This window comes from Rhinatrema bivittatum, chromosome 1 (assembly GCF_901001135.1).
Source record: "Rhinatrema bivittatum chromosome 1, aRhiBiv1.1, whole genome shotgun sequence".
Lineage (NCBI taxonomy): Eukaryota > Metazoa > Chordata > Amphibia > Gymnophiona > Rhinatrematidae > Rhinatrema > Rhinatrema bivittatum.
This window is the reverse complement of record NC_042615.1, coordinates 320,296,797-320,309,416: the sequence shown is the minus strand read 5'-3', so window position 1 is coordinate 320,309,416 and position 12,620 is coordinate 320,296,797. Positions and strand designations below refer to the sequence as shown.

Below are 12,620 nucleotides of genomic sequence, written 5' to 3'. Positions count from 1 at the left end.
TCAGTAACCAGTGTTCCAGAGACACCTGAAACTAAAAGGCCTGCAGATTCATCATATATCAAGAGGCAGCAAAGCATAGAGATTATAAATTTGGATTCAGACAGTGACGATGTGGAACCTGAAAACAGTTCTGCTGCAAAACAAAATGCTGTTGAGAAGAAAAGCCATGAATTCAGAATGTAAGTTATAAAACTGAACATAGTCAGTGGTATGTAGTGTTTGTCAGCTTCTTATACAGTAGTTTAATTTTTTTTTTTTTGTTTTACTACTAGAACCTGTCAAAAAGGACAGAGGAGAACCTTGTGCTTCTCGCCACCTCTACTCCTTTCCCTGGGGATTGTTTACATAACACCAGACAGCACCATGATCTCACACTGCCCACTAGTGAACTTGCACATCCTTCTGATGGTCACCTTCCCCCCACCCCCCCCCTTCCCAATTACTTCAAGGCATGCATGCAGCACTCTGGGGGCAGAAACCATTTTTAATTGCCTCTGCCTTTCCCACAACCACAGTAAAGATAGTGTTGGCTCGCATTCCTCAAAGTGCAGACTGAAGGTAGCAGGTGGCACTGCATACTACATATTAGGGATGTGAATCGTTTTTTAACGATTAAAATTATCGTCCGATATTTTTTAAATCATTAATCGGTAAAGAGTGCGATACAATAGAAATTCCCCTGATTTATCGTGAAAAATCGTTTTTTTGGTTAGTGCGCACTAACGGGAAGTTAGTGCGCATTATCCATTGTTAGTGCGCACTAACAGAAAATGATACAATTTGACACTTTTCAGGTCAGTTTAGGAATGAATATGTATTCCTGTTGGCTGCCCTCTTATTTTTTGATGTTACCAAGGTTCCCACTGACGTGATGGTTTAATATATGGGGGATGGGAAATGGAAACGGTTGGTAGCTTGACAAAACAAGTAATGTGATCAGTCAGTGTGACTAGAACTTGTTTGTTTATTATTTTTGTTACCAGGCACTGGCACGTGAAATGCTAGTGCATGTTTTGAATTTGCCAATCCCTGTGCATTTTAGAAAGGTGGTCCTGGAATTTATCCCAGGACAAGCAGGATGCTAGTCCTCACATATGGGTGATGTCAGTAACGGAGCCCCTAGTGCGGGAAAACTTCTGTCAAAGTTTCTAGAAACTTTTGACTGGCCCTGTGAGGCCACTGAGCATGCCCAGCATGCCATGATATTCTCTGCCACAGGTGTCTCACTTCAGTCTTCGTTTTTCCGCACCGCTGGCTAGCAGCACGGACACCGGAGCCCCCTGAGAGTACTCTCAGTTTTTTTCGATAATAACATAGTTATTTTATAAATTCTCCCTCACGGGATCTCACTCGTCTCACTTCACCGGCTGGTGAAGTAACTTAGCGAATAAACGCTACTTTCATTTTCAGTCATTGAGGGCCGTCGATGATACTGTGGCGTCGGGGTTTAAAAAATGCCCGACTTATAATCGAACAATGTCGGTTACAGATCTGCACTTAGAGTGCATTCGATGTTTGGGTGATCAGCACGATACTTCATGTGAAAAATGCCAAGAAATGACACCAAAAGGGCGAAAACTGCGCCAAGAGACGAAATCCAGCAACTCTTTAGTTTGCAGTTAATTCCCTCTCCATCCACTTCCAAGAAGTCCTCACCGGTAGGTGCTTCACATAAAGTTTTATTAAAAAAACGTCGACTGGAGACTTCCGGAGGAAAATCCTCGCCTACGCCATTGACATCATCGATTCACTCAGCGGTAGAGGTAAGGCCCAAACATAAACATCGAAACCGCCATGCCTCGGCCTCACCTTCGACACCTATCCGTGAGGAACCAATCGAAAAGCGGACAAAACGTACCGACACTTCGATGCCCGATAGGTCTACCAAGGCAGATACACTGAAAACAGCACCATCTCCATCTACATTGCTGTCGACTCCGATGCCACAGGACTTAACCGCATTTATAAAGGAAGCAGTCCTACAAGCTATTAAAGAAAGTTTACCGGTTCCTGCACCGATGCCGGCAGCATCGCCGATGCCGGTGACATCTGACTTGTCTAAGACGTCACCGATGCCGGCACAACCAGTGCCGATGACTGAGTTACCAACGACACCGATTCCGGGGAAATCTCCCGATGCCGGGCACAGTCTCGATGCCAACCACCGTCCACTTGACGAGCACCGCCCCGGTGCCAGATCCATTCTCGATACCGAGCATCGTACAGACAACGGATTCTTTCCTGAAACCAGGAACCTTTCTGATACCAAGGGACATATCGATGCAGCGTACAACAGCTTTCTCATCGATATCTACATCGATGCCTCCTATTTCTTCCAGTGAGGCATCGTTGTTACCCTCAAATTCGACTCAGACATCCATGATGACGCGTACGAGATTTTTCTCGATGTCATCGGTTCCTGATCCAAACTCCACAATGCCATCGATGCCACATACAACATTGTCGATGCCAGGTCCTTCTGGAGATACAGTATCGGCTGAATCAGCATTATATTCAGCAATACACAGGAAATATCAAGATTTACTGGATTCTTTACCGGCAAATCCAGTAGAAGAGGACTCTTCTCTTCCAGAGCCCATTCCAGGACCATCTGGTGTGCCGCCTCCTTCTGCTCCTGGAAAAACACGACCACACACTCCAGATTACGACACATGGAGTGATTCACAGTCAGACACTTCTGAAACTTTTATGTCTGACCCTTCTCCACCACACCCAAGAAAACAGTCCCCACCAGAGGACCTCACCTTTTCTGCCTTTGTTCAAGATATGGCTGACACTATCCCCTTCAAGTTAGGGTCTGAGCAGGATCTACGTCATCAGACTCTTGAGGTATTACAATTTGTAGATCCTCCTAAACAAATTATGGCAATATCCATACATGACGTTCTCCTTCAACTTCAACACAGAATGTGGGAACATCCATGTTCAGTCCTTCCCATTAATAAAAGAATGGACTCAACATACTTAGTCCAAACTGCACCAGGATATCAGAAATCTCAATTACCACATACTTCAGTGGTGGTTGAATCCGCACAGAAGAAAGCAAAGAGAACAAGAGTGCATTCTTCTAATCCTCCTGGGAAGGACAACAGTTTTCTGGACAATCTAGGTCGTAAGGTATTCCAGGGTGCTATGCTAAATTCCAGAATAGCAGCTTATCAGCTATATATCACCCAATACCAACGAAACCTCTGGAAGCAGATGGAGGATTTCATTCCATCTCTCCTCCAAGAATACAGAGAGTCAGCACAAAACTTTGTCCACAAGGCTTTTGAAGCTGGAAAACATGAGGTACGAGCTGCATACAATTCTTTTGAGACATCATCCAGAATTGCAGCTTCAGGGATAAGTGCCAGAAGGTGGGCCTGGCTTAAGGCATCAGACCTTAGGCCAGAGGTCCAAGAGAAATTGGATCTCCCATGCGCAGGAGACAATTTATTTGGCACAAAAGTCCAAGAAGCAGTCTCCCAACTGAAAGAACATAATGAGACCTTAAGACAGCTCTCCTCCTTACCTCATGAATCTACTTCCCATGCTGTTCATCGAACCCAAAGGAGGGAAATGAGGAAACCCTATTATCGTCAAAAACGATTCTACCCTCCTGCAAACAGGCCTAGACAATCAAGGCCTCAGCACAGACCTCAGCCTCGTCAGCAGAGAGCGCTCAGGGCCCAGCCTGCTACTCAAACAGGTCCTGCGGCGGGCTTTTGAAGGTATCTCCAGGGAACTCAGCCACTCACAAAATCCTGGACCAGAACTCCCTGTAGGAGGCAGATTATCCAAATTTTACAGCACTTGGATAACAATAACAGATCAGTGGGTTCTGTCCATAATATCTCGAGGATATCAACTCAACTTCCTCTCAATTCCAATGGATTTTCCACAAGTCACATTCATCTCAACGAAACTCACATTTCTCAACTTCAAATAGAATTATCCACCCTTCTGAGATCCAGGGCTATAGAACCGGTGCCCCGGTCTCAGCAGGGGAGAGGATTCTACTCCCGATGTTTTCTCATTCCAAAGAAAACAGGAGGCCTACGTCCCATCCTAGATCTCAGAAATCTCAACAAATTTCTCAAAAAAGAAAAGTTCAGGATGGTCTCTTTAGGCACCATGCTTCCACTTCTCCAAAAAGAAGATTAGCTCTGTTCTTTGGATCTCCAAGACGCTTACGCTCACATCCCAATATTTCCTCCTCACCGCAAATATCTGTGCTTCATGGTGGGTCATCAACACTTCCAATACAGAGTACTGCCATTCGGACTCGCCTCTGCTCCCAGAGTATTCACAAAATATCTAGCAGTAATATCAGCACACTTGCACAAGCAAGGTGTCCATGTCTTCCCGTATCTAGACGACTGGCTCATCAGGAGTCAATCTCAGCAAGGAGCAATAAGTTCTCGCAACCAGACAATTGCTCTACTTCACTCCACTGGATTCCTCATCAATTATCAAAAATCCCATCTCACACCGTCTCCTCTGCTCCAATTCATAGGAGCAGAACTGGACACCACACTTGCAAAAGCCTTTCTACCCGAGGATCGAGCAGAAACACTATCCTTGATAGCAAAATCGCTCCACTCAAAGACACAAGCAACAGCTCATCAGTTTCTAACCTTACTAGGCCACATGGCCTCCACAGTTCATGTAACTCCTATGGCAAGGCTCGCCATGAGAGAAACCCAATGGACATTACGATCACAATGGATCCAAGCCATTCAACCACTCCATTCTCCAATTCAAGTAACTCACCAACTACGTTCATCCCTTCTATGGTGGATGAACAAAGACAATTTGCGCAAGGGCCTACCCTTCCAACAATCGGTCCCACAGATAACGTTAACTACAGATGCATCCACCTTGGGTTGGGGAGCTCACATAGACACTCTCCAAACCCAGGGTATTTGGACAAAACTCGAGGCAACATTTCAAATCAATTTCCTGGAGCTTTGAGCTATACGTTATGCGCTGCATGCGTTCAAGGGCTGCCTTTCGCACAAGACTGTTTTTATCCAGACGGACAACACAGAGGCCATGTGGTACATCAACAAACAGGGAGGTACGGGCTCGTATCTCCTGTGTCAAGAGGCTGCACAGATTTGGGCCTGGGCCCTCACACATTCAATGTTTCTCCGGGCCACTTATCTGGCAGGTATACAAAATGTACTAGCAGATCGACTCAGTCGTCAATTCCATCCACACGAATGGTCCCTGGATCCCTCAGTAGCGACCAGGATTTTTCAACGTTGGGGTCAACCGACAATAGACCTCTTTGCATCACATCTGAATCACAAAGTGGACAAGTTCTGTTCCCTACACAGAGGAGTCAACCAGCAAAGGACGCCTTTGCTTGCCCTTGGAACTCAGGTCTTCTCTACGCGTATCCTCCAATACCGCTCTTAACCAAAACTCTTGTGAAACTACAACAGGACAAGGGGTCCATGATACTCATAGCCGCCCCCTATTGGCCTCGACAAGTATGGTTTCCCACACTTCTAGACCTCTCAGTCAGGGATCCAATACGTCTGGGAGTAGCTCCCAATCTCATCACTCAGGATCAGGGTCGCTTGCGCCATCCTAACCTCCAATCCCTATCCCTGACAGCATGGATGTTGAAAGCTTGATTTTACAACCACTCAATCTTTCGCTCATATATCTCGAGTACTTATAGCTTCACGTAAACCTTCCACACGAAAGAACTACGCATTAAATGGAAGAGATTCACCTTGTGGTGCAAGCAAAACAAAATCGATCCTTTCACTTGCACTACTACTTCTCTACTAGACTACTTATACCATCTTTCAGACTCTGGTCTTCAAACTTCATCTGTAAGAGTCCATTTAAGTGCTATCTCTGCTTACCATAACAAGATGGGAGATGCACCAATTTCTACACAACCTCTCGTCAGCAGGTTTATGAGAGGTTTAACTCAACTCAAACCACCAATTCAACCTCCAGTCACAGAATGGGACTTAAATCTGGAATTAACAAGACTCATGCGTTCTCCTTTTGAACCCATGGACTCCTGTGATCTTAAATTTCTCACATGGAAAACTGTCTTCCTCATAGCCATTACATCAGCTAGAAGAGTTAGTGAATTACAAGCACTCGTCACGTATCCACCTTATACAAAGCTCCTACATGACAGAGTGGTTCTCCGTACACATCCAAAATTCCTTCCCAAGGTAGTCACGGAATTCCACTTGAACCAATCCATAGTTTTACCCACGTTTTTTCCAAGACCTCACTCCCATCCGGGAGAAACAGCCCTACATACCTTAGACTGTAAGCGTGCATTATCCTTTTACTTAAACCGCACCTCAACAGACAGAAAATCCTTTGACCCGAACAAACCGGGTAACGCAGTGGGTAAACATACTCTATCCAATTGGCTAGCAGATTGCATACAGTTTTGCTATGAAAGAGCAGGCCTTCCTCTGCAGGGCCGAGTGAAAGCACACTCGGTACGAGCAATGTCAACCTCAGTTGCACACTATATCGTTCAGTGCCAATTCTTGACATATGTAAAGCAGCAACATGGAGTTCTCTTCATACATTTGCAGCTCATTACTGTCTGGACAAAGAAGGATGACAAGATTCAGCCTATGGACAAGCTGTTTTAAAGAACTTGTTTCCAGTTTAATCCCAACTCCTTCTACATCCAACCTACTCTGATCTTCGGCTGACTCATTTCAACAACAATACTTCACTGTTGCTTCACTACAAAATGACTCGGCCTCTAGCTTGCTAATCACCCATATGTGAGGACTAGCATCCTGCTTGTCCTGGGATAAAGCAAAATTGCTTACCTTGTAATAGGTGTTATCCCAGGACAGCAGGATGTAGTCCTCACGAAACCCACCTGCCACCCCGCGGAGTTGGGTCTGATACATTTTATTATTTTATTTTTGCTAAAGCTTATTGCTACATACGAGACTGAAGTGAGACACCTGTGGCAGAGACTATCATGGCATGCTGGGCATGCTCAGTGGCCTCCCAGGGCCAGTCAAAAGTTTCTAGAAACTTTGACAGAAGTTTTCCCGCACTAGGGGCTCCGTTACTGACGTCACCCATATGTGAGGACTAAATCCTGCTGCCTGGGATAACACCTATTACAAGGTAAGCAATTTTGCTTTATTTATTTATAGGCTTTTCTTTGCCGACATTCGTAAGGCACATCATGCCAGCTTACATTGAACTGAAAAGGAGGAAAATACATAGAACAGAGTAACATATAGTTAAAGCAAATGGCGTAAAATATGTGCATGGTGAAGCATATCAGATATATAAGAAACATAAAACAAACTATAGGAAAGGTAGAAAGAAAGAACATAACTTTGTACAATCTATACAACTTTATCTTTATCATTGTGTACGTATGCTCGGGGTTACAAAAGGGCAAAATTTCCAGGGGGAAAAGGTATGGGGCACTGGTGGAAGGGGAGGGACTGGCAGTGGAAAGTCATAGGAAAGGTCCATTTAGATGAGGTCTACGTAATATTTGTGTCAGGGTATGCCTGCTTAAAGAGCCATGTTTTGACTCCTTTTTTGAATTTGGTGAGAGATTGCTCTATACGGAGGGAGGCGGGGAGGGAGTTCCAGAGGTTGGTGCTAGCTATGGAGAAAGCCCTTTCTCTGGTGAGGGACAGATGCGCAGAATTAAGGGACGGAATGTGAAGGGTACTTGCATGAGCACTTCTTGTGGGACGGTTGGCAGTGCGGAAGTGAGGCATTTCTTCCAGCCAGGTGTGATTGAATTTGTATAATGAGCAATGAAGAATGGTAAGGGTTTTGTATTGTGAGCAGAAGGAGATAGGCAGCCAGTGCAGGTCTTTTAAAATTGGGGTAATGTGTTCTGTTTTGTGAGTGTTTGTTATGATTCTGGCCATGGAATTTTGGAGAATCTGGAGTGGCTTGATTGTTGTAGCAGGAAGGCCGAGTAGAAGGGCGTTGCAATAGTCCAGATTTGCAAGCATAGTGGTCTGGACTACAGTTCGGAAATCGTTAGTGTGGAGCAAGGGTTTGAGTTTCCTGAGGACATTTAATTTGTGGAAGCCTCCCTTTATGAGGGATTTGATATAGGGTTTAAAGTTTAGTTGATGATGGATAAGGACGCCCAGGTCTCTTACAGCATGTAATTTGTGTTGTGGAGCAGTTGTATTCTGTGGTGTGTTGTGGGGAGAGCAGTCAGGATGAGTGGAAATGATGAGTAGTTCTGTTTTTGATGTGTTTAGAGCTAAGTGGAGGTTGGATAGCATGGATGTTACTGAGGTGAGGCAAGATTCCCAGAAAAGCATGGATTCATCAATTGATTTTTGGATTGCGATAAGAACCTGCACATCGTCTGCATAAAGGAAAAATTTCAGGCCTAAGTCGGACAGTAATTGGCAGAGTGGTAAGAGGTATATGTTGAATAGGGTTGATGATAAAGATGAACCTTGGGGGACACCTTGTGTGATTGGGATGTGTTAGGATTGGTGTCTGTCAATTTTTACTACGTATTCTCTGTGGTTAAGATATTATTATAAGAATTATTATACACACTTCGAATATATGTATATGGTAATTGTTGGTAAGTATTTTTGAAGTGGCCAGTACGTTTACTTTCCCTCCTACTTTTACTCACCACCTAAGCTTTATAAGAAGGGCTTCTCTGCTTGTGTGTTGCTTTTGTTTGGTGTGAGGAGAGGAGAAATATCAGCTCTTTATTCAATCTACTAGATGTATTTTATCAACCTACTCAATCTTTTATTGATTTATTATATCAGTGAATTAACTTGGGAGTGTTGTGATCTTCCTGCACGCAGTGCCCTATCCCTGGTACCAGGAGTGTTGTGATCTTCCTGCACGCAGTGCCCTATCCCGGTTACCGGGGGTGTTGTGATCTTCCTGCACGCAGTGCCCTATCACTGTATATGATTATATATTAGTTTTGGTATAATACATAATACATAAATGTATTTTTATTCTTTGGTATATTTGGTATAATACATAATACATGTATTTTTATTCTTTCTTCCCCTTCCCCCTTGCAATTTCAGAAGTGATGACAGTAAGGATATCTCTGGAATCTCCAGTAAACAGCCCCGTGTTAAAGCAAACCATACAAATGGTGTGGCCCACACTTCTGACCATGAAGAAGAAAGCAACAGTTTCAAGCTCAAAAAACTGAAGGATATATTTCCACAAAGACGTGAAGAGGATTTATTACAAGTAATTAGCAAATATTGCTTATTAGATTATTTATCCTAGGTGTGCGGTGCAAAAAAGAATTAATGTAAACATACAGTCATACAGTTTGCTTTTGAAGTTTATTTAAAAGTAACGAACAGAACAGTGGTTCTAATGCAAGAGTGGTCAACCTGATGCCGAGGAGGTCTAGGGATGCACAATTTTCCTTTCCTAGCATGTAGCAGATGGACTCAGGACCAATGGGTATAGTGTACTCCTGTTAGCAGTTGGAGACGGATCAGATTTCAATCTGACGTCAGCCCTTAGTACATATACCCCTGCAGGAAGTGCAGCTCTTCAGTATTTTCCGTCTCCATAGCAGTTAGGGACTATCTGCACGTTCTCAGAGCGTTAGACCAAAATTAAAGAACAAAACCTGAAATTTAAAGAAGAAACCTACCTGAAGACGAGCCCCGCACTCCTGCGGTGATACCCTCGGGTCCCTCCCCCAGTTGAGTTTCCCGATTTCCGTGGTCCCTCGGAGGTGAGCCTCGGTCCGGTGGCCGATTCGCGGCAGGGACCTAGCCCCCGAATCCTCGGGCGCGGCGTAGAGGCAGCCTCGGTCCGGCGGCCGAATCGCAGCGAGGACCTAGCCCCCGATCCCGGGCGCGGCTGAGAGGCAGCGGGTGCACCCCTCGAGTGCGGCGGTGAAGGTATTTGCCCTCTCCCCCGCAGCCGGAGACCGCCCGGAGCGAAACTGGGAAGCGCCGAAGACAAGGTAAGGTGGAAATCTTCTACTTTAAGCCGGTCTCCAAAGATCGAGGAGGAGCACAGGTCGGCGATCAGAACCTGTGCCACCGGGTTGATCCGCCCTAGCAGGGCTAGGCCCCGGCCGTTCCATGGTCTGCCCACGTGGAGACCCTCCGAGGAGGTCGCCATATTGCCCGCATGCTCGCCATTGCCATCTTGGCCCTGTTCGCCGACCGCCGTCCGATCCGAGCGCACAAATTAAGCTAAGCGCACAAAATTACTTGTGCGCATAAACCTAGGCGCACATAAAACCTTACGTGCATAAGTTGCGCGCACAGAACAAGAATTGCGCGCACAGAACAGAATTGCGCGCACATATCAGACGCAATGGAGTGCATAAGAGCTTACGCGTCCACGGAAATGGCACCTCCAGAAACAGGAATAAAAGCTCAAGGCCTCTGCCCAGCATGCCACATCAGAGCCGCACAGAGCGAGGAAGCCGACGCGCTATGCGCACACTGTGAGGAGGCCCTGGGAGATCCAGGTCAGGGCCAGCCCCACCCAGGGCCCAGTGCTAGCTCCTCAGGGGGCACCCTGGACCTAGCAGGCCCCAGTGAATCCACTCCACAGAAGTGGACCCCCAGGGAACCGGCGCCCCTCAACTTAGACCCAGCGTCGATCTCTTGGGTGGAGTTGTTTAAGGGGATTCAAACCTTTGTCAAAATGCAAACTGAACCCTGGGCGGACCAGCCATATGCGCCACCGGAAGACCCTCATGCCCCAGGACCCTCGAGGCCTAGGCACAGGCTCCCACCACCCAGAAGCCCCACCTACGGGGACACGGATTTCTCCGAAGAGGTAGTCGAGCCCCTTGAGGAGGGGGAACTCCCCTCGGGGACGGAGCCACATCAAACCATGAGACGCTTCTTCACAAAGGATGAGCTTCCGGACCTTGTATCCCAATGCCTATCGGAGCTCGCTATCCCGGGCCAAGGCACCTCGGGGGAACCTAGAATAAACCCCCTGCTGGAGGGCCTTCGACAGACGTCTCGCCATTTTCCTCTCTTACAGGCGGCACAACAGCTAATTGACCTGGACTGGAATGCTCTGGAGTCCTCATTCAAAGGAGGTCGAGCCTTGTCGGCCATGTACCCCCTGGACCCAGCGACCAAGGAACATCTGGCGTGCCCTAGAGTGGACGCCATAATCTGCGCGGTCACTAAGCGCACTACCATCCCAGTGGAGGGAGGAGCAGTGCTCAAGGATGCACACGACCGGCGCCTGGAAGCCATACTAAAACAATCATTTGAGGTAGCAGCCATGTCCCTGCAGATTGCGGCCTGCTGCACCGTGGTGACACGTTCCTGTTTATCTCAAGCCAGGAACAACACCCCGGGAGAAGACATGGAATCAGCACTATCATTCCTCACTGACGCGGCTTCCGATCTAGTGCGCACAGCAGCCAGAGGAGTGTCGTCCACAGTGGCAGCCAGGAGACAACTCTGGCTTCGAAATTGGTCGGCTGACGCCTCCTCCAAGACACGCCTCACGAGACTGCCCTTCAAAGGATCCCTTCTCTTTGGCAGCGAACTAGAAAAACTGGCCAACAAATGGGGCAACTTCCCATTACCTCGCCTGCCAGAAGACAAGACGAAGAGAAACCAGCGTCCCTTCCCCAGGTCCTCCAGAGGCAGAAGCTCACAGCGCTTCAACCCTTACAAGAGCAACTATCAAGCGCCCTGCCCTACGGGCAGGAACCAGTCCTTTCGGAACAAGCACAGCAAGAGGGGAACCAGCTCGGGTCCAGGCCCCAGCCGCACCCCACAATGAGATTCAGCCGACCCATCCAAGGGAAGAAGCCATAGGGGGCAGGTTAACCCTATTCTACCACAGATGGGTCGAGATAACTTCGGACAAGTGGGTCCTAGCCATCATCCGAGAGGGGGTACTACCTGGACTTCTTTAGAACCCCTCCGGACAAGTTCGTGGAATCTCCCTGCCACGGCCCCCGCAAGAGGGCGGCAGTGGAAGCTACACTGACCAGACTTCTGGCTTTCGAGGCCATAACCCCGGTACCTACACGGGAAATAAATACTGGACATTACTCCATCTACTTTATCGTACCCAAGAAAGAGGGTACATTCAGACCCATCCTGGACCTCAAGTCGGTCAACCGACACCTAAGGATCCCACACTTCCGCATGGAAAAACCCTACGATCAGTCATACGTACAATACAACCAGGAGAGTTCCTCACATCCCTGGACCTGTCGGAGGCCTACCTACACATCCCAATTCATCAGGAACACCAGCGCTACCTACGCTTCAAGGTCCTGAATCATCACTACCAGTTCCAGGCACTATCCTTCGGGTTAGCCACTGCACCCCGGACGTTCACCAAGGTAATAGTAGTGGTGGCGGCAACACTCAGGAAGGAAGGAATCCTCGTTCATCCCTACCTGGACGATTGGCTGATCAGAGCAAAATCACCGGAGGAAAGCCACCAAGCAACCAGCAGAGTCATAACTCTACTGGAAAGCCTAGGTTGGGTAGTCAACACAAACAAGAGCTCCCTACAGCCCTCACAGTCGCTGGAATACCTAGGAGTCCGATTCGACACCAAGGAAGACAAGGTCAGCCTGACCCCTATGAGGAGATCAAAGCTGTGGAACCAGC

The 12,620-nt window shown here is 47.3% G+C and overlaps 1 protein-coding gene across 1 annotated transcript in view; it reads left to right on the top strand.

Moving 5' to 3' along the window:
* Positions 1 to 12,620, top strand: part of SMARCAD1 (SWI/SNF-related, matrix-associated actin-dependent regulator of chromatin, subfamily a, containing DEAD/H box 1) — a 470,565-nt gene that overhangs the window by 26,236 nt on the left and 431,709 nt on the right. The window contains exons 3-4 of the mRNA XM_029597690.1: positions 5 to 179; positions 9,066 to 9,237. Of these exons, the coding sequence (XP_029453550.1) occupies positions 5 to 179; positions 9,066 to 9,237 (347 nt within the window). The remainder of the gene's footprint in view (positions 1 to 4; positions 180 to 9,065; positions 9,238 to 12,620) is intronic.